The 26,254-nt window shown below is 43.7% G+C and overlaps 1 protein-coding gene across 1 annotated transcript in view; it reads left to right on the top strand.

Moving 5' to 3' along the window:
- Window positions 1–26,254, top strand: part of KCNQ3 (potassium voltage-gated channel subfamily Q member 3) — a 270,864-nt gene that overhangs the window by 209,580 nt on the left and 35,030 nt on the right. The window contains exons 2-8 of the mRNA XM_030553844.1: window positions 9,028–9,118; window positions 11,991–12,117; window positions 14,953–15,125; window positions 18,153–18,308; window positions 22,675–22,785; window positions 23,822–23,917; window positions 25,499–25,593. Coding sequence (XP_030409704.1) covers window positions 9,028–9,118; window positions 11,991–12,117; window positions 14,953–15,125; window positions 18,153–18,308; window positions 22,675–22,785; window positions 23,822–23,917; window positions 25,499–25,593 — 849 coding nt within the window. The remainder of the gene's footprint in view (window positions 1–9,027; window positions 9,119–11,990; window positions 12,118–14,952; window positions 15,126–18,152; window positions 18,309–22,674; window positions 22,786–23,821; window positions 23,918–25,498; window positions 25,594–26,254) is intronic.

Below are 26,254 nucleotides of genomic sequence, written 5' to 3'. Positions count from 1 at the left end.
GATGCTACAAATTCTTGCCCACCCCTAGAAGGAGAGAGTTCCCCCACTCCCCTCAGGAAAATGGGAACAAAACCAATTCTGATGAACTCCTGGCAATGCAGAATCTAAGGGCAAAAGACCACAAGCTTCCAAGATGACTTGCTGGATTAGCCATTGTAGAGAACTAGTGGCTAGACTAGCACTGGTGATTAGAGAGAGACGGTAGGTGAGGTAATATCTTTCACATGACCAGCTTCTGCTGGTGAGAGAGACAAGCTCTTACACAGAGATTTTTCCGAAGAGTTTGAAAGCTTGTCTCTCTCTCTCACCAACAGAAGTTGGTCTAATAAAGGATATTACCTCACCCACCTACAACACTGCATATCACTGGTGATGACAATCATGACTACTTCCTTGCTAATACCAAAGAAACACGTGCTAATCTGATTAGTTGTTCCTCTGTAGTTTAACTCCCAAAAGGTCTTTTTTACATTAATTGTATGTGCACTGATGCCTTGGCTTGGGTCTTCTGTGGGGACTGATTATTGCACCTCTGGATCTAAAACCACAAGCTGCTAACTGCTTGACCAGGTGCATTAGCTTTGAGGCAGTAGTAAACTTATAAACCACTGTATGTGATCTAGCCACTAGAGGGGGACAAAGAGCACAGTGTTAGACATAGGATTTGCAAGATTCGATTTTAATCTATAAAGGTCGGAAAAGGACTACAAGGTGTATCAGTGGATACACTGAAATAAACAACAACAAAAAATAATCGATAACAGTCAGCAGAAGTGCAACCTGCCCCTGCACCTACACCTGCAGGGTTCAGGTGTCAGTGGCCCCACAGCAGGGCAGGGAGCCTTCTGCAGCCCCACTGTTGTGGACCTGCTCGCTCGCTCTCACTCACTCACTCACTAGCTGGGAGTGCAGGGGATCTCTGCTCTGCCCTGCCAGGACCTGCTCACTCACTCTTGTGACAGCAGAGCTGCAGAGAGCTCCCTGCGGGGCCACTGACACAGAGTCCCTGCAGGTGCAAGGTACAGTGGGAAGCCTGTAGTCCTGGCAGGGTAGAGCAAAGACTCCGGGCCAAGACTACAAGGAGGAGGAGGACGAACCCCCAGCTGGAACCATTCAGTAGTGGGGTGTCCTCCCGTGGGGTGGGGGTGGGGGTTGTCCAAACTGCTGACAGCCTGCAGAAACTTAAATTAAAATAGATAAAAATAAAAATCTATTTTCCCATCAAAATTAAAAATAATAATAATTGGATTCTTCCAGGCCTAGACATGTATTAGCCTGTTGTTGCTGAATGGCCCAGGGGATTGGTAAGGAAACAGAGCCTTTCACTTCTAGGTTCAGTAGTAATCAGAAACCAGTGAGTGGGGCAGCATGGTCTGGAACAGGGGCAGTCTGTTGTTTTTTGTCAAGGTCCAAATTTCTTGGTCAAGGTATAGTCAGGGGACTCCAGAGAAACATTTTTCACACCGCAATAATAATAATAATGATAATAATAAGTAAATAAAAAGATTGTGTGGTCTGTTCAAAAGTGTTTGATGGTCTGGATTTGGCCTGTGGTCCACCTATTGACTACCTCTGGTCTGGAGGAATGAATGCAGAGTTGGGTCTTCAGATGAAGCTTTCAGCAAATCTCTTCACCCTTTTGGTTGCGTGTTCCATTGCAGAGGGATATGGTTCCTAGCCTGCTCTAATAGGACATGGCGTGGATTAATGAGTTAATGTTTCTAGGAGCTCTGTATAAAAGCCAACTATTATCATTACATAACAGTAGTTCAGTGACCCACATCTAATGAGCTGGTGTTCATATTTCATGCCTCCACCTCACTGGCATATTTGTTAGCATTCTCAGAAGAAAGGCTAAGGATCATATGGGCATCAATGCAGCTGTCCTATATCACATGGCGGGGGGGGGGAGGAGCTCTGTCCAGTTCTCTGTGGGGGCACATGAATGAGGCACATGAATAGCAGTGTCACTTCCTATGCGGTGCCTGGCTGCTGGCTAGAGTGCACTTCTGTTTCCTGGGCTGTCAGGTTGGCACCCCTACTCTACCGTGGTTCCATGTCCCACTGGTGACATTGGCTGGCAACTCCTCCATGGAACTGTGAGCATGGTGTGTGGTTGGCATGGTTCATCCACGCCCCAGACACATGACCCTTCTGCAGAGAGACCCTACCTGCAATACTCCAGATTGCAATTTTCTGTTTAGGCTGCATTGTTCCCCACATCTTTTCCTCTAGGCACACTCCATCTGTGGTGTCACCAAGGCGCAAGAACTCCCCTTCAGCCTCCTCCTGACACTGGCCAAGATGGCCATCCATCAGTCCAGGAGGAAACTCCATGAGGTTGTTCTCTGGGACCTTTCATGCATCTGCGCAGAGCTCTTCTCAGGAGCATCCACTGACATCTTGGACTGTCTCAGGACGGCAGGCATTATCCAGAGTTCTCTGCCTGGTGCCCTCCCTCTAGATCCTTCATTTTGACCCTGTGACAAGTACCCCCATCCCTTTTTTTTTCCATTTCTTACGCTCCCATGATTTGTTGATTGCTGGGTTCTGTATCTCCTCCCTCACCTGCATGGGTGGGGCTTTTCTTGCTTTGATGGGCTTTGCCCATTAATCCCATTTATTAAGGAGGCCGGCACCTCTCACACCCATTTTAAAAATAAATAGACCTGTAAGAGAGAGTGAGGGGCTTTCAGTTCTGTTAAACTGCTTTGCTGGTGGATTTAATAATCTGAACATTTGGAATGAGTTTATTTCATGGAGAGAAATTGCAGGAGAGAGCAGTATCACTTCACTGTAGAGTTTGGGCGCTCTCTAGTGGGTAAAACAAAGCACACTCTACTCAGTGGGTTTTGAGGTTTTTAGAGGAAATACAATAAAAATATCATTATGCTGTTTAGTTTATCTTTAAGCTGCACATTAAGAGAACCTGGGGTCCAACCCTGCAACCTCCCTTTCTGTGGCACTTCTGTTGACTACAGTGCTCTTGCGGGGCTGGGCCCTTAAGTAAAACTTCCTGCAAAAGTAACTTCCCTTGAATATTTTCGATATATATCATTAAACCTTTAATTATCTTAGTACCTTAAAGGAGAGGTTGAGGTGATTCAGGGCCAGATCCTCAGCAGGGGTCGATAAAGCTGCACCAGTTTACTTCATTGGAATTACATCAGTTGATGTCAGCTGAGGATGTGACCCCAAGTCTCTGAATGGAGCCGTACACAGATTGTCCTGTTTGAAGAGGACTACGTTAATGTGAACTAGGAACCTTTTATTACATACCCATAGTGTCCTCACAGACAAGTGAAAGTGCAACACTTGAGCCCTGGTCTATGCTGGGGGAGTTGACCTAAGATACGCGAATAGCATAGCTGAAGCTGGGGTATCTTAGGTCGATTTGCCTGGCCGTGAGGATGGCAGCGAGTCAACCACTTCTGCTCCCCCGTCAACTCCGCTTCCGCCTCTCGTGAGCCTGAGTTCCGGAGTCGATGGGGAGCACATTCGGGGATCGATTTAGCTGCATCTAGACAAGATGCAATAAATCGATCCCCGATTGATCGATCTCTACCTGCCAATCTGACGGGTAGTTAAGACCTGCCCTTAGTGCATGTTGTGATTTACACCCCGATAATCCAAACTGTGGAGCAGTATAGACAAGCCCTAATGTAAGCCATGTGCATCAGGGAGCATAACTTTAGTATTATTTGTGCCTCTGGCCTCTTAATTTTCTTCTTTCTGGAGCGCCTCCTTGTGGCCAGGCATAGCAGCTCTCCCCCCATCTCATGACTCCTGCCAGTGGCCACTCTGGTGGTCCACCTCTGCATGGGCCTCTGATTATATCGCAATTTAGGTCCACCCCTTCTGGGGTAACAGAGTCTAACTATAAGGTGATAACTCTCTCTTGTGCTGGGCTCCAGCCAATCTGCAAGCCAGGAACTGGTCTGATAACTCGAGGGCAGGTATATAAGCTCACAGGAGGAACAGGAAGTCAGTCTGCTCACTGTCACTCTAGGACAGTGATTCTCAACTCATGGCCCATGGGCCGCAAGTGGCCAAGTTAGCACAGAGCTGTGACCCAGCTCAGCTGTGTGCTAAATGCCACAGGATCCGTGGAAGGGTCTGGGCAGCCAGCTGCTGCCCAGGCCAGCTTGGCATGGTACGGGGTCCCTGCAGGGTCTGGGTCCTGGCTTCCCCCCAGCTCCCCCTTAGCAGGCTCCGGCCAGCCTGCAGGGATCAGGGATCCCCATACAGCAGGGTCCAGGATCATGGTCCCTGCCCCCCGCTCCACACCCAGCTCTCTGCTCCTGCCCCCATTCTGTGGAGGGTGCTGAGTGTAGGGGTTTGTGGGAGAGGATAGGTGGGGGGCCCTGTGGTTCTCAACCTGTGGCCCAGGTAACATTTTGTGGGCCACATATGCGGCCCACAGTGATAAATAGGTTGAGAACCTCTGCTCTAGGGCTTGGCACTCTTGCCCGCCTGACAGTGGTAACAGACTCCCCAAGCCTTGCTCTCACTCCAGCCCTGTTCCTAGTCTTGCTCCAGCCCTTCTCTCACTCCAGCCCCACTCTGGACTCGAGTCTGGCCCTGACCCCTGGCACCAACCAGTAGGCCCAGCTGCCACAGCTCCCACTACTAGAGATGACCATCCCCATGTGTTTCTGACACCAACAAATAAAAGTCCAGTGTCCTTATATCAGGTCTCTGGCCCAAAATCTGGGCCCTATAATTCTTGCATTCCCTTGGCTCAGGGCTTCCAATGTCCTTATCCCCTTATCTCTGTGTGGGGGCTTCACATCACCACTTCTGTTGGCTGGTAGGGGAACACAGGCCTTTTCCATACACCAGGTTCCAGTCCAGGGTCCCTATAGCCAGCAGCCAAGGTCTCCACAAAATTCCTTGCTGCTGCCTCCCTGGACCTCTTCCTACCCAGATTTTCTTAGACCTTCTCCCCACAACCTCTAAATTCCCCCTTGTCTCATGCCAGGTCACCCCTGGAAGTCCCCAGTAGAATCTCAAAGTACCAGCTTAAGCCAATTTTCAGCCTTCTCAGGATTGACTTTTCATCCCTTTCTGCTGCGGTTTCCCCTGCTTTGTTCCTTAACTGAACACTTCCCAGGGCTCTCCCCCTGGACGTCCAAATCCTGCCTTTCAGGGCACACCACCAGAGCCTTCTCCATCCTAGTGACTGCTCCATGTCTCTCCTCCCCTTCACCAGCCTCCTCTACTCAGGGTAGGATCCTAGGGCTTACTCTCCCCCTGAGTTTTCTCCCCACAACTCTAGTCTAGAGAGGGACTGCAGAGTTCCTTCCTCTCCTCCCTACAGTCCCTTTCTTTCTTCTTTTCTTTTCCTGACACTTTATGGTTCAGCAGCCTCAGCATGAGAGGCTATGACTGCCACCAACCACAGTTTTTACATAATAAAAAGCTTATGTCTTCTCACCCTGTCCTGCATCCTTTAAAAATACACAGTAATGCTGTTTTAATGCTACCCCACCTTCCCCGTTCTCTCACCAGTCCTTTCAGACTATATTCTTTCACCTTGAGGCATCTCAGTTCTCCGTAAAGAGAATCTTTCTTTTCACATAATTCTCCCTGCATTGCCAGAGCAGATGGTCAGCTGTTTCTTTAACTTTGCATTTTTCGCACAACCCATCTTTGTTCACGTTTAGTAGATACAAATGATCATTTAGGCCACCATGGCCTGTTAGCACTCTAAAAATAGCTATGGTGCTTCGTCTCGCATAACTGGGAAGTATAACATTATCCTTAAGTCTAGGACATATCTCAGAGAACATTTGTCCTTTTGTCTCTTTGCACTATCTTCATAGTTAAGAACAATATTTTGTTCTTGTTCCTGCTCTCTGAGGTTCCCTTACTGATTGCTGTTATACTCAAGGAGTCAGACAGGATAGCAGTTGTAGCTGGGCATACGTTCCTTAGCCAGGTCAGTGCCAGCAGTATGACCATGTATTCGGCCGTCATAATGGCCACCAAATTGGATAGTCTTGTAGATTTCTTAATTCCAAATTCAGGGATACAAAAGGCCATTCTCACACTACCGGTGTTGTCATCTTTAGATCTGTCAATACAGAATGGACAGTGCTGATCTCATTTGCCATATATAAACTCATAAATTGTATCCGTCACTGTTATGCTGTTGGGAGTGGTTCACAACCATGAGTGCCAGCCTCAGGGCAGACTGTTAAAAAGCAGAGCAGAAACTCCAAACTGCTTCTAAACTCTAATTAGATTTCACCAGCCCCATTACAAGTGTGAACTCCTAAAGCCCTCTAATAGTCTTACCATGGAGTCACAGATGGTCCCCTTGGGCATTCCAGTCTATCTTGCCACTCAGGCAAGCTGGAGTATGTGATAGATAGTCACTTACACCAAAAAAATCACAATATTAGTCAGATTGCTCCCAATCCCACAAGACCAGTCACTTACCCCATGTCACTTGTGCTCAGATCTCAAACCAAGGCCAATACCTGTAGCCAATCCTGTAATTAACTAAGATAAGAAATGAGAATTATTTACGAGATTAAGCAGGAAAGCATACACACAAGTGAGGTACAATCTTAAATTCAAAAGATAATTGAAGTTTCTATAATAAGCAAGCTTTTATATCCTTTGGGCTAAGCAGCTTGGGGATTGCTTGCTTATGTCTAGGAATCTTTGCCTCTCAGAGGTTAGACAGCATGAAGAGGCCTCAATTTCTTCTGATTCAGGATTTTTATTCCCCGCTTTCTCTAGAATCCAAGCTGATGGGACAAGTGCTCCTGGACATAACGTATTCATGGGTGGGTGAGAGGAGCTGTCAAAGTCTCTGCTTCACAATGGCCCATTTGGATTCAGTAGTCCTTCCTGGTGGGCAGGAAATAACACTTTTGGGGGTAAACTAATATTTCACACTTGGTAATGCTTCTCCCCTGACTGTGGGGAATTTATAATCTTAAATATTTTATGGTTACAGAGCAAACACTTAAACATATGTTAGAACATGGGATGCAAATATTATAAGTAGAATTAATACAGGCAGCATCCTACAAGCATCCCATAAAGTCTAAACACATGGGTATAACTCTAACATCTATTTTGATAATGCCAACATACAGGCAGGGCCGGCTCCAGGCACCAGCCCAGCAAGCAGATGCTTGGGGTGGCCAAAGGGAAGGGACGGCATTCGGGCTCTTCGGCGACAACTCGGCGGCGAGTCCCTCGGTCTCTCTCAGAGGGAAGGACCTGCCACCGAATTCCCGCCAAAGAAGAAAGCGTCACGGTGGAACTGCTGCCGATCGCGATCGTGGCTTTTTTTTTTCCCACCACTTGGGGCAGCAAAAACCCTGGAGCTGGCCCTGCACACAGGTGAGCCACATTGGTTTCCAGCTATGCGATTGTAAGTGTTCGGTGAGGCCTAAGGACCTTGGCATGAGCTGGCACCTGGTCTGCCAGCATCACAGTCATATATGATGGTTCTGCTTTTTCCTTTGTCTTACCATAATATTCCAAATCCACAACTAGAGAAACAACTGTCCAGGTATAGTTTGACTGCTCGTGACTGAAGATTCCAATCTCTTCCAGTCCTTCCTTTTCACTCACTTTCCACTCCCTCCCACCTTTTGACCCTGTTAGCATGTGGGAGTACATGGCATCCAGTTAAATCATGTCTATTTACTTCCCAACCATCTTCGTATATTTGTTTATTACTCTTATCTTCACTGTTTCCATTAACCTTAGCCCAAAAGGTTAAATCTAACAATTTCATCCTTCAATGTATAGGCATTTCTTCGGTAGCTCCCTGCTTCACACACAATGGAGCTGTAGTATTGTAATACATGGGATTAACCAGAGCTTGGGCTTGGATCAACTCTTATTTTTTAACTGTTGATTTCAAAGCTGAATATTTCAAAGATTTGGCCTCCATAATCTGTAACTGGTTTTATTAGTGCCTATTCAGCATCATCTGTGAGTTCTTATCCCTTGTTCCCAACAATACTTTTAAGCAGATTCATCCTCCTTTTACATTTATTCTGGATATTAACTATATGACCCTTCCAAATTAGTTTATCAAACACAAGTCCTAAGAATGTAAAATTTGGAACTAGCTGAATTTTCTCTGCATAGAAATGGAGGTTTCTTGCTTCCCCAATCTTTCTGTGAAGATCCAGTCCTTTTCTGCTCTTTACTTGCTCAGTTTGTTTATATTAACCACCCAGCTTCTTTTGCAGCTGAGCTTCATCATTAATTAAGCCTCATCCACCTTCCGGGAGCAGCCAGTTAGCATGATTGACCTCTCAGGCCCATCTCAATCGTTTCAAAGCCTGTGTGGGTTACACACCCCGTTATATCTGCATTACAAAAAAAGGACAGCACTCAAATTTTCAGTGCAAATAAGAGTTTGTGAATTATTAATGTCTTCATGGGCTTTTGACCTCCTTTGTAAAGTGCTTTGAGATCTGCTGATAAAAAGCACTAGGTGATATTATTGGTGCCAAAATGTTAATTGCACAGAAATGTTAACTTAGTGTTTCTTGGTTTTCAGTGCATGCCAAGTGGATTTACTTTATTGTTACTACAATGCCATTTTATTAGCAATGATTATTCTATGCATTTCTAAAGTGCCCATCATGGTGTAACTCCGGAACACAGGTAATACCCACAAATGGAACATCTCAATGAGAGGCTCTCCTCCTTCTACAGAACTCCTTGTCTGATAGGTCAAAGTCAGTGATAGAATGACTATCTTCACCTTTCCCATACTATGAACCACTTTTCTCTACCAGGACCCCAAACCTCGGGATTGACCCATGGTCCTCTTCCCACTTAACAATATGGGAAGGGCATGGTAGTCTGACCCTAACACTGCCTGTGACTCCCCCAGGTTAAGAACCCTTGATCCCAGTGACATTGCATCTCACTCTGATCATGGATGGTGATCCCTTTCAGACCTTTGTGGGTGTTTTAAAATTATCTCTTTTTAAGTGGATACAGCAGTAATGATGCCCATTTTCTCCTTTTGTGTTAATCCAGATTCCTGATAGTTCTGGGGTGTTTGATCTTAGCTGTCCTAACAACTTTCAAGGAATATGAAACTGTTTCAGGAGACTGGCTGCTGCTGTTGGTAAGTAGACTGGAACTGCAATGTCATGCTGTTAACCTTCTTGGATTGAATTCAGCAGCGATGAAAACTCGTTACCACTGGTGACTCCAGACTCTTCAGGGTCCCAGAGTCACTACAGGGCAGGCTCATGTAGGCTGCAAGAAGTCCACAGTGTTTACTGAGGCACTTCCCCACATCTCTCCTAGGCTGGGGTTCTGGAATAGGCATGGTAGGTCCCTTGGGTCTCTCTGAGGCTGCCCAGCCTGGGCCAATAGTCCATCTATAATCGGGCAAAGAAAAGTAATCTCAAAACGAACTCAGTAGTCCTGAGCCAGGCCTACTTCCCCTAGCAGGCTCTGGCAGCTGCAGCCTTTGCAGGGGCCCTGGGTTGTTCCTTTTCCTCAGGGAGCAAAGAATAGGCGGTCTATTCTCCTCCCAACCAACAAGCACATGAGCTCATCTCCTCCCCTTTACATGCCCTTTCATTACCTGACAGCAAGTGCAGGTGTGTCTGGGCAGGGCTGAGTGGGCTCACAGCAGCTCATTAACCCTTGAGGGCTCAATGGGGGGGTGGTATATCCCATCACACTATGTGATTTAGTGGCCTGTGTGCAAGAAGCTGCTGGTCTTCAAGCAGTTTCTATTTTTGTGTACAGTTGAATGCCTGAGGTATTGTCAGCACTCAATAGATTCTAACAACCCTGGGAGTAGGAGGAAATAGTGGATGGGGAAAAATTGTAGATCCTATAATTTTAGGATGGGATTTTCAATAACAGCCAGTCAATGTTGGCCTAATTGTGATCCCACTGAGGTAATTGGTAACTAAAATCCAACCCTAGAGATATGTCTACATTTCAGTTTCCCAGCCCAGGTGGATAGATTTGCACTAGTGGGGCTTGTGTTAGTGCGCTAGAAACAACAGTGTGGCAGTTCGGGTTCTCAAGCCCACCCCACCGTCTAGCTAGCTCGAGTCTCCACCAGGGACACAACACCCATACTGCTCGCATGAAACTGTCTACCCGGGCTGGGAGACTCGGTCCAGCTGCAATGCAGACATAACCCTTATGGTCTCTGCACAATTTTTACTTCAGTCTGCAATATTCTGCTGATTTCAAGCTCTCATTAAAGGGATGCCATCAGCTTCAAAATCACACATCTGTCTGAAGAGGTTGTACCTGGTAACGCTGTGAGCAATGGTTAAGATGACTAGCCTTCAAAGATTTGGAGAAAACAAATCCTTTTTTCTGGGGGGTTTTTTCAGCTTGTTTTAAGCACATGAGAGCCCTGAGCATATGCTGTACCTATTGGGTTCCGGGAAGTGGGCATGCAGAAGCCCACCCACTGCTTAAGGATCCCTCCCCCAGCCTAAAGGGAGGATCTACAGGACCTGAAAACCCAAGTTAGTCAGTTTCCTCTGTTGTTTGTGTGGGTCTTTCAGGGTATGTCTATGCTGGAATTAGACACCCGCAGCTGGCTCCTGATAGCTGACTTGCAGGGCTTGGGCTAAGAGGCTGATTAACTGTGGTGTAGACATTCTGGATACAGCTGCAATATGAGCTCTGGGAACCTCCCACCTTTCAGGGTCCTAGAGCCCAGACCGCTGCCCAAACATAAACATCTCCACTGCACTTAAATAGCCTCTTAGCCCGAGCCCCATGAGCCTGAGTCAGCTGGCATGGGCCAGCTGTGGGGTTTTGACTACAGTGTAGACACACCCTCACACAGCAGAAGGGAGAAAACAAATTAGGGTGACCAGATGTCCTGGTTTTATAGGGACCATCCTGATTTTGGGGTCTTTTTCTTATATAGGCTCTTATTACCCCCCCCCCCCGCCGTCCCCTGTCCCGATTTTTCACACTTGCTGTCTGGTCACCCTAAAACAAATATGATGCACAAACATTTGCCATAGCTTTAGCCCAGTTGCAGTAAATGAAACTACATTGAAATCATTTTGTAAAACTGATTAGACTTCAAGTTGATGGTGTCACTTTAACAAAAAGTATCTAGCATCAAAGTCCAGCCATCAGTGTTATCAGAATGCTGCTGTGTTAGCCCAGCCCTGCATAAAACTGTCTCCCAGTGAACCATTGTAGCAGCCGTAGTGTTGGGAATTCCCCGTCTACCTCTCCGTTCCTCCCAGTGACATACAATGTGAAGTCTGACCTGAATTAAATGTGAATGTTATAAGAGATGATCATTTTTGCTCCTTTGTGATTTAGAAAGGGAGCTGGAGAAGTTTTACCCCGCCTCCCCCCAGCTTTCCACAGTGTAGAGCGCAGAAATGGGCCTGTTGGGTGGAGGTATAATGTAATGTGCTGTGGCAGTCCTGCTCACCCTTGGGTGACAATTAGCCAGTGGTGCAAGGTAGAGCAGCCCCCAAGTTCAGCTGCAGAGGTGGTATAAAGCTACCTTATGGGCTGGAGCATGTGAGGATTCAGCCCTTTGTTATGACACAGGTAACGCAATGACACTATGTCTGAATCAAAACTCCGCTCCAAATTCACCCAAACACCAGATTCCAATTTCTTAGCTAATGTCTATCTGTATACATTTCAAAAAGCCCAGATTATTTGTGCATATACTATAGGGACATTCAGGGTCAGATTTTCAAAAGGGCTAAGTTCCCATCTGGGGACCTAAATGAAGTGGACACATTTTCAGAAATGCTCAGCACTCGGCTACTCCCTTTGAAAACAATGGAGAATTCCCCCTCTTCCATCACTGAGAACGAGAGATGCCACGTGCTGAGGTTTTTTTTGAAAATCTGACTGTATATATATAAAATCATAGACACATACGCGAACCCACTGTTTGATTCAGCAAGCAATGCATGTCCAGAATTACTGCAAGCCTTGTTATGTGTCTAAGAATATAATTTGTGCTTTTGATACAGGAAACATTTGCCATTTTCATCTTTGGAGCGGAGTTTGTCTTAAGAATCTGGGCTGCTGGGTGTTGTTGTCGCTATAAAGGATGGAGAGGGAGGCTCAAATTTGCCAGGAAGCCTTTGTGTATGTTGGGTAAGCACAATCTCTTTGATTGTTCTCCATATATCTATCCTTTTCTGTGCATAGTCAGATCTGATTGAAGTCTAAAACCCCATGAATGACAAATACAAAGGCCACGTATGCTAAGAGTTCTGCACTGTTTAGAAAGAATTATAAAGTACCTGAAAACCTGGATTCACTTGAGAACAGTGTTTATGGTTTGACAGAATTAGATACTTACTGTAGAATCTGCTCAGATGTTCTTTAGGATCTCAACAACTTTAATTCACACACTGTTATAGTTTCAAAAATCACTGCAAAATGGCACATCTTTACTGAACATATCTGTTCCCTTCATATCTTTGAGTTCTATCTGCTTACTTTACTGACACAAACAAGCTTTTACTGCACTGTGGTCTAATGAGCACTGAAGTAGGAGTCGAGACATCTATTCCCAACTCTGTTATATGATTTTGGGCCAGTTACTTCTCTCTCTGCCCATTTCCTCTGCCATGCCTTGATGGTCTTGGCTGTTTAGAAATATAAGCTCTGCAGGGCAAGGCTGGCACTTATGTTTTTGTGCAGCACTTTGCACGATAAGGTCTCAGTTGTGGCCTCCAGGTGCTATTGTAATACAAATCAATAATACTATTCGTATTACTGTTTAAGGGTCAGAATAGCTTTGGGTAAGCAAGCTGGGGTTTGTTTTGTCTCACGTGTAATCATTAAAATTGTCATCTAAATTGTAAGCACAGACTCTTTATTGATGTCAATGTAAGGAGCAAGAAGAGCTCAGCTGTATTTTTAATATCCTGGATTAGAAAAATCATCTCTTGATTTGTAAATTACACAAATTTGTTATAGAATTGTTGGCGGAGAACTAATAGGAAACCCGCCATTTCAAAGACAATAGGAAGGTGCCATTTCAAAGACATTTGATTCTAAACATACTTGAAAGACAGAGTAGCTAAGAGCCCTGAGAATGTTTCTGACACAATTGTTACCTATTTCCACTTGGATAATTATGGACTCGTAAAGCTCCATAAATTTAAAAAAAGCAATCTGCATTTCAGACCTATTTAATTGATCAATAAATTGGACCTGTCTTACTCACAAAAATAATCAGCACTGGCCTTAAGAGGTTAACCTGGAAAGTCAGCCAAATTTCCAAAAACTAGGGGGCACCAGTAGAAAGAAGGGCTTCTTGTTCACTAACCACTATGTTTTGGTATTCCTGCTTTCACTATTTCCCACTTACGGAATATTTGTCCTCTGGTTTGTTTGTCCTTCTGATTTATTAGCCTGTATTTTGCAAGACGGACTCTCGTGTTATTTTCTGCCCCTTTCTCTTAACCAACTCAGAATGTGTCCCATATGAAATGTGAGATGCGTAGATTACCTGGGTCCCAGATTGTGGTCAATGCCACAAGCTGTGTTTGACTTACAGGTGCCTGTTTAATTGATTAAAGAAAGAGTTCACTAGTGCGTTTCAGATCTTTGCAGGGGATTTTACAGCACAAACAAATGGAATTAAGCAGCAGATGATGGTGTGACACTGCACCCTACATTAATCATAGTGGTATAATTATGATATGATTATGACATAATTATGATGCATTTTACACAAGATGTGTCATGTGAGGTGTCATTGGAAAAGTTATGATTTGCTGAATGTAATTATTGTAGTTGTATGCATGTATCATTTTTGCATCTGGAGTTATGAATATTGACTATGTGTCTGTATTTCAAATGTGGTTACACCTGGGTGACACCCACTAGGCAACATGATTCCAGTCTAGAACGCTGACTGTGAGGGGCCTATTCAAGGTAATGGGCCACTAAGGGAAACTACAGGCCTTGGATGAAGCTTAGCCCCCACCTGGTGAGCCTTCTTGAGAACGCTTCAGGCAGCCTATGGATAATGGCTGCTATGACTCAGCAAGGCATGCAAGGGCATGTGACCAGACCACATGACACAACTCCATTTTGGTACCTGTATTTTTCCACCAAACTGGGCTAGGACCTTAGCTTAGAACAAAGGATTCCCACCATATGGAGAAACTATATAAGATGGGGAGTGACATCATGATTTGTCTTCATTCTCCCACAACTCAACGTTGATCTGAAAGAACCTCTGAAAGACAAAGGACTTGGAATGGGGGAGGGGAACCAAGGGTGCACAGAAAATGCAGCCTGTTCCTCAAGAATCTGCAAACCTGCTTGTATCAGCAGTCAGCATGAGATATTGTTGATTGAAATCCTGTCTCGTATATTAGGCTTAGTTGGCATTCTTGTTTAATTTCCTAGGTAACCAGCTTTGATCTATTTGTTATCACTTATAATCTCTTTAAATCTATCTTTCTGTAGTTAATAAACTTGTTTTAAGTTTTATCTTAACCAGTGTGTTTTAAGTGAAGTGGTTGGGAAAATCTCAGCTCAGCTAGCAAAGGCTTCGTGCATTTCTTTCCCATATCGAGGGGGAAGCAAACTATATTAATGAGCTTGTGTTGTACAGATCCCTGTGCAGTGCAAGATGGTATAATTCTGGGTTTATACTCCAGCAGGGATGCAAGGCTGGGGAGTGAGTAAATTGGCTGGTGCTCCATTGTTGATCTACCAGTGGCTTAGGCAAAGCACTCAGGTAATTCAGTTGGGTGTGTGGCACCACCTGCTATTATGTTGAGGGATAATAGTGCCTGGAGAGGCTGGCTGTGTATCATCAGCAGAGCAGCGTGAGAAAAACCAACCCAGCTGAATTGTTAGGGGGCATAGCGGTTCCAACACCTCCCAGACTGTACCCCGGGGGTGCAACCCATCACAGATGACTCCACTTTTTGATCTGGCTTTCTTCTCCTTTATGCTGTGCAGATATCTTTGTGTTGATTGCCTCTGTGCCGGTGGTGGCTGTTGGGAACCAGGGCAACGTTCTGGCAACGTCGCTCAGAAGTCTGCGCTTCCTTCAGATCCTGCGGATGCTCCGAATGGACAGGAGGGGAGGCACATGGAAGCTTTTGGGATCAGCTATTTGTGCACATAGCAAAGTAAGTGAGGAGTTCACAGGGTTAATCTGAGTTAAGGGGGAAAAAAAAGCAGAGGCAGATCAGACACTTGAGGAGAGTGTTATATGTATTGTTTAGAGCAGCAGAGTAGTAGTCAAGACCCTTGAGTGCCATTCCGCAGACATGCTCTGTAACCCTAGCCAACTCTCTTACCCTGTTGGGGTCTTGTACGATTAATCAGGGCCTGATCCTGCACCATTGAAGCCAATGGACATTTTGGGCTTGACTTCAGTAGGAGTTGGATTGTGCCCTTATTCGTAAAGTATGTCAAGCTCTTCGGAAGAAAGCCCTATATAATAGTGAAGTGTTAACACAGGCTTCTCTCTAGCTGGCATCCATTAAGACTTGGATCTAATTTCCACTCGGTGCATCAGATTAAACTTCACTCGTGATTGCTTGTGTGCATTGAGGGGCATCTGTGTCCATTTGTAGGGGGCTGGGGATTCCATTGTCACCATTTGGGAAGAAATTTAAGTTCATCAAATGGCCAAGTTGACTTACCCATCACTGGAGTCCAGGTCCATTAGCTGATTTTCTGGTATTTGATGGAATTGACATCTGCATGTCAGTAATCACTGTCCCTTACACAGGCTTGCGTCTAAAAGGCATCATCTGGCCCTTAGAGTATTGTTCCTTGAGAAATATTATGAAGTGCAATGCCTGGGTTCATCTATCTCCCTATCACACTTATACTTATGTGAAATCAGTCAGAGAAGTTTGGTGTGGGAGGGTGGTCGGAAAAGACTTATCTCAAAATCAAAGCAGCAGTTCAATGCATAATGGTTTGATGCTGGTTAACAGAAGTCAAGTAAGTTTCCGTGAGAGTGGTTAATTTATTTTCACCAATAACCATGGGTCAGATAGTACAAGGATGGGTGCTAATATATTCTCCAGCTGCCTCTGAGTGTGTTCAGTTATAGGGTCAGACCCATTCTGGTCCATATCAGGTAGTTATGCTGCTCTTGCACCATTATTGTATAGGATTAGATGTTTAAGAGTTACCTGAGTGAAGAGCTCCAAGATGGGGGTCTATAGGTTGGCCTGTGAATTACCAACATTATGTATAACTTTGATTGGAAGGTCTCATCTATGTATGACGTTCTTGGAAGGAAATGTTTTAGAAGATCCCTTTATTGCCATGGAAAGTGAAAGTGCCAGACCACACACAATAGTGATTCTTTGCTTCTCTCTGATGGCAGATCGGGATGCCTAACTCTCAACTGGGCTTCATTCCATAGCCACATTTACCTCCATCCTGCACAAAATCTGCTGCTAGCCTGTAGCAAATCATTTATTTCTACCAGACATGCTGCCTCAGGAGACGGCAGTTTTGGAAAAAGGTCACTTATGCTAAAGACATTGCCACTATGTATTTTTTGTACTTTTCAGGCCTCTAGTTTTCCAGCGGGCCTCTTCTGGTTTCTTTCCCAGATTGTGTCCTTCCACTTGGGCCTTGGCAGGCTGAGAAATATGTAGGGTTGCGAGGGTGCTTGCTAAAATGGGCACTAACGTTAAACAATTAAGTCTAAAAAACGGTTTATAAGTAAAGTCTCTCAGTGATTGCAAACAACAAATTTGCTACAGAGGTTGATTTACGGCAAGACACGTTTGTAAAATTCTCAGCTACAACATCCCCCATGGTAGGTGGTATGACCCAGGACCGAAAAGGAAAATCATGCCACAGGGAAAGCTGTCTGTAAAGTGCCCAGCACTCTGCTGGAGCTCTATAAGTAATAATAATAACCTGAAAGAATATCTTTTTTGCACTTCTGAAACATGGTAACCAGGATGCAAGTTCTAATACATAAACTGTATCTGTACGGGAATCAGGGGTTCTGTTTCCACCTCTGTCAGTGTCTGATTCAGTGACCTTGGGAAAGTCAGAAGTAGTTGATGTTCAGAAGTGCTGAGCACCCACAGCTCCTGATGAGTTCTGCCTGTTTGTTTATTTGCATTGCAATAGCACTTAGGTGCCCTAACGTGTTGGATGCTGTACAGAGATATAGTAGAAGACAGTCCTGGCTCCCCAAAAGCTTATGAATATGCTTGAAAATCACGCTACCTTCCCCTTCCCCCACACATAGATTTAGTGCTTAAAGCTCTCTGTGCCTTCATTTACACATCTGTAACATTGGTAAAATCCCTCCTTGCAATGGTGTTGCAAAACCAGGGCCAGGATAAAGCCTAGGCAATATACATCGGTTCCTAGGGCTCCCACTCAGCTCATTCTTATTCCATCAGAATCTCAATTTTCTCATTTAAACCCATAGTACATTTCTAGCCTGATGGCTGTGAAGAAAAGCTGAGAAGCATGACCCGACTGTAACTGATGAAGTGATGGCTACATAAAGTCTGAAAACAATAGCTTTGAGTGGTTAAATTGCCCCAGGCATCTCAATGGCTTGTCATCTCCAAAATCCATGGCAGTGGGCCCTGCCAATACCACCCCAGCAGCAAACTGTGTGTGTGTTGTGGCAGGAGCAATGCAGTGCAATAGGCCCAGTCCTTCCACCTAAGCAGTGTCACCCTGACTGCTGGGGTAAGTGTTGAAGGGCTCCCCAACTGCCACGCTGCCTCTCTAGGGTCACAACGAGGAGGCATGGGTGACGTTCCCGTGAGGGGAAAGAGGCCCCGTGGGACTTCTCCAACTTCTGTGGAAGGGAAGTGAGGGGTCCATTCCCAATCTGAGGCCAAGGCCGTGGTGCCAGGCCCCATGCTGTGTTGTGTCTTGGGCCTTAATCCAGCCTTGAGTCAAACTACAACTGCAAATTGCTTTTATTTCCTCAGCAGCAAGGTGCTGTGTAAGTATTAAATATTGTCGCATTTCTGCAGTGTAGAACAGCGAGAGCTGCACTGTGCTGGACCCAGATTGTAATCCAGACAGAAGTGACAGTTCTTGCTGTTTTACCCTGTGTCTCTCTCCTCTTTTGTCACTAGATGTCTGGCGCTGCCATTCCAGAAGCTGATGCTGTTTTCAGTCTCCTCATTTTCAGTATGTTTCTTTTCCAGGAGCTCATCACCGCTTGGTACATTGGGTTCCTGACCCTTATCCTCTCCTCATTCCTTGTTTACCTGGTCGAGAAAGATGTGCCTGAGAAGGATGCCCATGGAGTCGAGATGAAAGAAGAGTTTGAAACCTATGCAGACGCACTGTGGTGGGGGCTGGTAAGTAGCTGTAGAAACTCTCTCTCATTTGTTGGTTTAAGGGAAATAAAGCTGCCTGGTTGAATTAGGGTGTGAGGGAAATGGAAGGGATTGGGGTAATATGTTCAAAAACACCTAAACCACATTCTGAAAAGTGATTTGGGTACTTAGGAGCCTAAGTCTGACTGAAAGTCAATAGGATGTAAGCTCCTATGTGCGAAGAAAGTCCTTTCAATCACAGTTAGGCTCCTACATACCTGAATCACTTTTGAAATTGAGACTTAGGTGCCTAAGTCACTGAAGTGCTTTTGAAATTCAACTCTGGAATTTTGTTAGCTGGAGTCTAAGGGCCAGGTTTGCAAAAGCCTTCAGCACCCAGCAGCTTCTATTTATGCACCTACGTGAAGTGGCCAGATTTTCAAAACTCAGAACAGTGGGAGCTGCTGTTGTGCTTAGCGCTTTTTGAAAAGCTGGCCATTGAGATGCCTAACGAGAGGCTGAGGTTTTCTGGCAATCTGTCTCTAACTGTGGGTGCTGAGCTCTCTTGGAAATTTGGCCCAGAATGTCTGGTGAAGAAATCCCTACAGGGGAGATTTTCAAAGTCACAAATGGGAGTTGGGCACCCAACTGCCATTGACTTTCCCTGGAATTTGGGCATGCAACTGCCCACTGTGCTTCTGCAAATCTCCTCCTGAGATGCTAGTCTGAGCCCTAGAGAATCATCATATATGAAGAGTCAGGCCCCCAAGTGCTGTCTGAATTTGGATTAAATTGATAAGTTGTGAGTTTCGGTGGAAGAGATGTTGGGCGGGGGTGGGGGTATGCCAAATGAGGGGGCAACCGCAAGCTCATGGTGCAGTCTGAACCCTAGATAATCATGGTACAAAACTAGAACCATGGCCTTACCCCTTTGTTTGGGATGCCCTCCCACATCCCTGACACAGAAATTCACTATCATTTTAATCCAAACTCATACAGCACTCAGGGGACCGAGTGTTCTCTTGGTTAGATCAGTGTCAATAAGTAGTGACTGTACTGAAGTCAGAGGATTCACACTGGTGTCAATGCGAGGGAAATCAGAGCACTTGTGTATATTTCACATCCAGAAATGATTCATTCTTCTCCTGAGCTTGAGTTCAAGTTGAATGTCTGACATGCAACCCATGTATTAGAGGTGTTGCCTCCTCCTGATCCCCAAGGGTTCTACAGCTCCTTATTCCTCTTTCAGGAGGTGGGTAACCCACTTTAGGACTAGTGGGTCCTGAGTTCTGTGTGTGCAGTGCCTCCAACTAGTAACTATGTTCAAAGCAAGAGAAAGACAAAGGAAAGTTGGGAAGAAGAACTAATAACTGACAACATCAAAGTGTTTAACATCTATTTTGTTTCAGTCTTGACATACTCTACACAATTAATATTAACAAGGGAGAAGGAACACAAGACAAAATAGGGAAAGAACAGACTAAAGGCTATTTAGAAAAGTTAGATGTATTCAAGTCGACGGGGCTTGATGAAATTTATTCTAAAGTACTTAAGGAACTAGCTCGTAACCATTAGCAGTTACTTTTGATAACTCCTGGAGGACAGGACTCTAGAAGACTAGAGAAGGACAAACATAGAACCTGCCTTTAAAAAGGGGAACAAAGAGGCGCTGGGGAATTATTGAACCGTCAGCCTAAATTCAATATCTGGAAAGATACTGGAACAAATTTTTTAAACAATCAATTTGTAAGCATTTAGAGGATAATAGGGTTATAAAGAATAGCCAGCAAGGATTTATCAAGAACAAATGATGCCATACCAACCTAGTTTCCTTCTTTGACAGGGGATAAGGGGAAAGCTATAGATGTAATTTATCTTGATTTTAATCAGGATTTTGACACAGTCCCACATAACATTCTCATAAACAAATTAGGCAAATGTGGTCTAGATGAAATTACTATAAGGTGGGTACATAACTGGTTGAAAGACTATATTCAAAGAGTAGGTATCAATTGGTTTGCTGTCAAACCTGGGGGATGTATCTGCTGAGGTCCCGCAGGGGTCTGTCCTGGGTCCAGTACTATTCAATGTTTTCATTAATGGCTTCAGTAATGGAGCAGAAAGTATGGTTATAAAATTTACAGATGACACCAAGCTGGAGGGGTTGCAAGCACTTTGGAGGACAGGATTAAAATACAAACAGCCTTGACAAATTGGAGAACTGGTCTGAATTCAACAAGATGAAATTCAGTAAAGCTAAGTGCAAAGTACTTCACTTAGGAAGGAAAAATCAAATGCACAATTACAAAATGAAGAATAAAGGTCTAGGCAGTAGTACTGCGGAAGAGGATCAGGGGTTTACAGGAAATTACAAATTGAATATGAGTCAACAAGGTGATGTAGTTGCAAAAAAAGGCTAATATCATTCTGGGGTGTATTAACAGGAGTGTCATATTTAAGACATGGGAAATAATTGTCCTGCTCTATTTGGCACTGATGAGGCCTCAGCTGGAGAACTGTGTCCAATTTTGGGCACCACACTTTGGAAAAGATGTAGACAAAATGTTTAGTCTTGATGAAAAAAGACTGAAGGAAGACCTGATAACACTCTTCAAATATATTAAGGGCTATTGTAAAGAGAACTGTGATCAATTGTTCTCCATGTCCACTGAAGGTAGGAAAAGAAATAATGTGTTTAATCTGCAGCAAGGGAGATTTAAGTTAGATATTAGGAAGAATTTTCTAACTATAAGGGTAATTTAAGCTCTAGAATAGGCTCCCAAGGGAGGTTGTGGAATCCCTATCACTGGAGGTGTTTAAGAACAGGTTGGACAAACACATGTCAGGAATGATCTAGGTTTTCTTGGTCCTGCCTCAGTCTTGATGCCTTCTTGAGGTCCCTTCCAATCCTACATTTCTATGATTCTGTGACTGGGTGAATAAACAAATAACAATCCTTATGACCTGGAGGATATTACAGTTGATGACAACAAGGAATTAAGGACCAAATAATAAGAATAAATGACACTATATTCCTGGAAAGTACCGTGATAAATTAAAAGAACGGCAAGGGAATCAAGTAAATGAGACCTGGACCAACACCACAACAACATACACTAAAAGCACACAGATTAAGTCATTACAATGAGAAAGTCTCCCCGCATGCCTTATCTGGGTGTTGGAGCTGTATCTCCATGCGAAGATTAAACTGGCAGTCAGTCCTCTCTGGTGAAGAGAACAAAACGGGGTGTCTGGTAGGACTGTGCATATAGCTGATTTTTTAGTTTGCTGGCACTTCTGATATTTTAAGGTGTTTTTTTAATGATTTTTTTTCAAAATTTTCAGTGAATCAAAAAGTCTAAAAACCACAATTTACTTCACACTGAACAAAATGTGTTGTTTGACACGAAACAAAATGTATCTTTTAGATTTCAAGCTTTTTTTTTTAAAGGTTTTTTTTTTAATAAAATGGAAGGAAATTTCAAAATGAAACATTTTGAACTGAAAACACAAAGTTTCTTTTCAAAATATTGAAATGAAACATTTCAATTTTTTGGAATTTTTTTTTTTGTAAAACACAAACAAGTCAGAGAGACCAATGCAAATTTGTGAAATGTTTTGATTTTGCTAAATATGCATTTTTCACCAAAAAAAAGTTTTGGCCAAAATTTGTGCCCAGCTGTTCAGTTTTCTGTGGCAGAGCACAACTCAGGAGCTATGGCCTCTCCTGCTGCTCTAACCTGAGACCCTGCAGCCAGCTCGCTTTACCCACACAGCCTCTGTGAGCTCAGCTCACTTTTTGTGAGGAGGTCATGGCTTGAGTCACACACACACAATGTAAACGTAAGGAATTCAATCAGATCAAGGAAGCTGGGTGATGGGGGGAGAAGAAAAACACAAAGCAAAGGGACAGCAATGCATAGGGAAACATTATTATCGGAGAACTATTTGTATTTAATAGAAGGAGTGTAAGGAGAGGACAGGTTGGCTTGTGGTGAATGCCCTGAATCAGAACTTAGCTGTCTCTATTCCTAACTTTGCTACAGACTTCCTGCCTGACCTTGGGCAGGTTACATAATCAGTGTACCATCTCAATTCTCCATTTGCAAAATGGGTATAATATATCACCTCTGTTTAGAGGTATTTTGAGGATAAATTCATTAACACATATCAGACACGCAGTGACTATGAGTGCCATAAAAAAAACTATATCTGCGGCTTACATTTTCCAGATTGCTTGCAAAATCTACACTTAGGAAAGTTTGTGTATTTTTCTACGATGTCCAGAGGTCAAAGCAAAAGTTTATAAACTGGTCATGCAGGTTTGAAGGTCAAGCTTAAAAGAAATCCTCCTTCTTGTCCATTTGTATTGTCTGTCTTATAAAATGGCCAACCATTCTCCCCACAGATTACCCTAGCAACAATTGGCTACGGTGACAAGACCCCCAAAACTTGGGAGGGGCGGCTGATAGCAGCCACATTCTCTCTTATTGGAGTTTCATTTTTTGCTCTTCCTGCCGTAAGTACCGTCCTTCCTTTTGTTTTAACAAAACACAGAGATAATGATGTAGAAAATAAAGGAATAGCCTCCCCTCTATGCAGATTCCACTGGAAATTCAACTGGGAGCCTGCAGTTCGATGACTCCCAAGCTGGAATCTTGAGCACATTGCTTTTCCCACACCCTGCCGCAATCTCCTTTCTCCTTGTGGCTAAGATAAAATGGAGCCTAATCTGAATTTTCCTGTGTGTGTGCAGAACTTTAGAGCTAAACCTATAAACAGGAGAATTATTCAGGTCTTGTTACAGACATGAGACCTGGACCAAAGTTGCAAAAAGGGTGAAGGTAACTTTTTAAAAAAGTGTCTTAAGCCTTAACCTTATTGAAAAGCAATAGGTTTGGATTTCAATGTGACGTGTGTGCCTAAATACCTTTAAAAATCTGGCCTTAGATTCCTAAATTGCTTTTGAAAATGGGACTTGGTCACCAAGTTATTTTTGAAAATTTTACCCTTGATCTGAAAGCTTCTCACGTGAGATTGGTCCAAGATTTGGGTGACCTGGGCCCAACCTGTGGTTTCAAGTGGAAACAATAAAAAACTTGGAGCTTGAGATTGGTTTCCTTTAACTCAAAACTTAAAAAGAAATTCGTGGGGGATGAGAGCCCAGGTGATCCAGTATACAGCTTATGGTTCATATGCACCCCCTTCAGATCACAACCACAGAGTTTAGCTCAGTTCTAACTGAAACAGTAGAGGAGGGAAACAGACCAGCTGCACATCTTGTCATTGGCAAGGCAGTAGAAGACCAAGAAGCTTTTTGAGGAGCTTGTAATGAAACCAGGTGAAGCGCAGGCCTAGATAAGGGCAAGGTTTGTCAGAAAACTATGATGCCCTGTGAACTAGAACTGTCAGAAAAGTGCACTGAACCCCATGTGAATTGCCCCCACTAATTCCCCACAGCTCTGATTATCTCATCCACATGTTTTAAGAGAACTTTCTCCTCAGATTTTCTGTTGTTCTTGTGTTTTCAATCAAATTGCTACCTCTGCTTTCAGGGCATCTTGGGTTCAGGGCTGGCTCTGAAAGTCCAGGAACAACATCGTCAGAAACATTTTGAGAAAAGAAGAAAGCCAGCGGCAGAACTTATACAGGTTTGAATTCTCTAGGTTTCCATCTTGAAATAATACTATATAATAAGGACGCTATGTAATAGAGTTCACAAAATACTTGTCCCTCTTAGAGAAAAAATGGCTTTGCCACAAGTTCACATGTTCAAAGTGAAATTAGTCGTTCAGCTGAAATTTTCTAGGGAGCTTCCCCTCCAACATCCATTTCAGTGGCATAGAGTCGCATTAAACAAGATGGCAAAACCTTTTGTACTACACATTGTGCATGTGTGTGTGTGGGCCGCGGAGAGGAGGAATCACCTGTTTTGCAAGGCCCCAGTTTCGACGTTTCCTTGGAACTACTCCACATACAGAGAGATGCCACAGGCTTTTTGTTGCTGTAAAAACTCATCAATGTACATAATGTTGGTCAATAGTGACTGTTGGGTTACAACTTAACATATGTGTTCCTGTAAAAGAATCAAAAAGAAAAAGTAGTTTGCAAAAGCAAAGAGAGAGCCTGTCATACTTCCCTGGATTGCTGATTGTCTTAAGAGCTGGTTACAAGTCCATTTAATTTAATGCAAAGACTGCCACTGGCTCCACTGGATTTGGTTCAGAGCTTTAGATTTTATTTTGTAAAATTAAATATAAAATTGGTAGCTTGAAGGTTGATGTTTAACAAAAGTCCTATATGCACTGCAGGCAATGCCCTGAATCAAATGACATCAATGGCAAAACTTTTACAGTGGGGCCAGGATTACTTTCTTTGAAATCAATGGGAACTGCGGGTATTTAGGACCTCTCAGGGTCAGACCCATTCTTTGGAGAAATAGGCAGTAAAATTGTTGCCTAGCAGAGCACAGGATGCTGTGGGGACGTCTGGAGAGATTGACTCACTGACAATAAAGAATCACTGCTTAACAGGCAGCCAGGGTAACCACAGTACGACTGTCTATGTGCTAGTGGAAGTTTGATAGGAGTTACGTGCTAATGTCTAAAATCACTCAGCAAAACTTTCCACAGCAGTATATTAAACTGATTGCTGCCCACTAACCATGGCTCTTTCAGATTCCCAGAAACATCAGACAGATCACGTTCTACATTTTACTAAGCTAGATGGTCGTTTAGATTGATCGGACTTTAGAATAAAGCAAGAGAAGTAAAATGTAACCTTTTCTAGGTATCTGAAAACAATGGACAGTGTACAGTATTCTCACATACGCCCTTGGGAACAGTTTTTGAGGACTACTGTCCTAGACCATCTTTTTCCTTATTATAAGTCTTACATGAACTATGGCACCATCTAATGGAAACTTTCAATATTGCTGTATAATAATTCAGTGCGACTCACTGAATATGTATCAGAGGGGTAGCTGTGTTAGTTTGGATCTGTAAAAGCGGCAAAGAGTCCTGTGGCACCTTATAGACTAACAGAGGTATTGGATCATAAGCTTTCGTGGGTGAATACCCACTTCATCAGATGCATGTGGTGGGAAAATGCATTGAATATGTGCATTGTTATCTTATTTTGAATTAAGAGGAGTATTAACTGCCTGCATTCACTTAGAAGGACAGATAAACATTTCCCCTAATGCTACTAATGTCCCTTCATATGTTATCCAGGCTGCCTGGAGGTATTATGCTACTAACCCCAACAGGATGGATCTCGTCGCCACCTGGAGGTTTTATGAATCAGTTGTATCGTTTCCATATTTCAGGCAAGTGTGCTACCCCCTCCGATCGGTAACACCCTATACAGCAGAACTCAGATAGGACGTGGGATGTGGAATTTATGTTTATAAACAAGGTTTTGGATAATTGGGCATTCTCAGTGTTACTGATGCAAATCAAGGGAATATCACCAGTTTCAGTTTAGAGGGAGGTTTCAGACATAAGGGGTTCTGCTGCATAAACCAATATATCTTTTCTGAACAGTTTCTGTTTTGATATTTTATTGTTCACCACCTTCCTTTACTATTATTTATTGAAAATCCATTTAGTGTATGTGGACTTCTCTATACTGGGGATGATAATTCAGTTCCATAGAAGCAGGGAAACTAATCATAAAATCTCTGAGTTTTTTAAAAGTGGGGACCATGTATTGGAAAAACATTTGTATGTTGCTTCTTTTTGTGTTTTGATTTACAGCCCATTCTCATAGACTTCCTTAAGGACTGGGCTCTGCAGCCCCCCTAACTTAGTTTAAATTCTACTCATAAGGTTACACAAATGGGCCCTTACAGAGGAGGATTTAAAATAATTAGAAATAATTAGAATCACAAAACCCCATTCCTTATCAATTGAAATGTAAAGTATGGCCTTAGATATGGAGGTAATACATAGTTTATATGAAAAGCAAGTGTAAAAATGGCGACTTAT

The sequence above is a fragment of the Gopherus evgoodei genome, chromosome 2, assembly GCF_007399415.2.
Source record: "Gopherus evgoodei ecotype Sinaloan lineage chromosome 2, rGopEvg1_v1.p, whole genome shotgun sequence".
Lineage (NCBI taxonomy): Eukaryota > Metazoa > Chordata > Testudines > Testudinidae > Gopherus > Gopherus evgoodei.
Note: the sequence above shows the minus strand (reverse complement) of the source record. Positions and strands in the feature narration are given on the sequence as shown.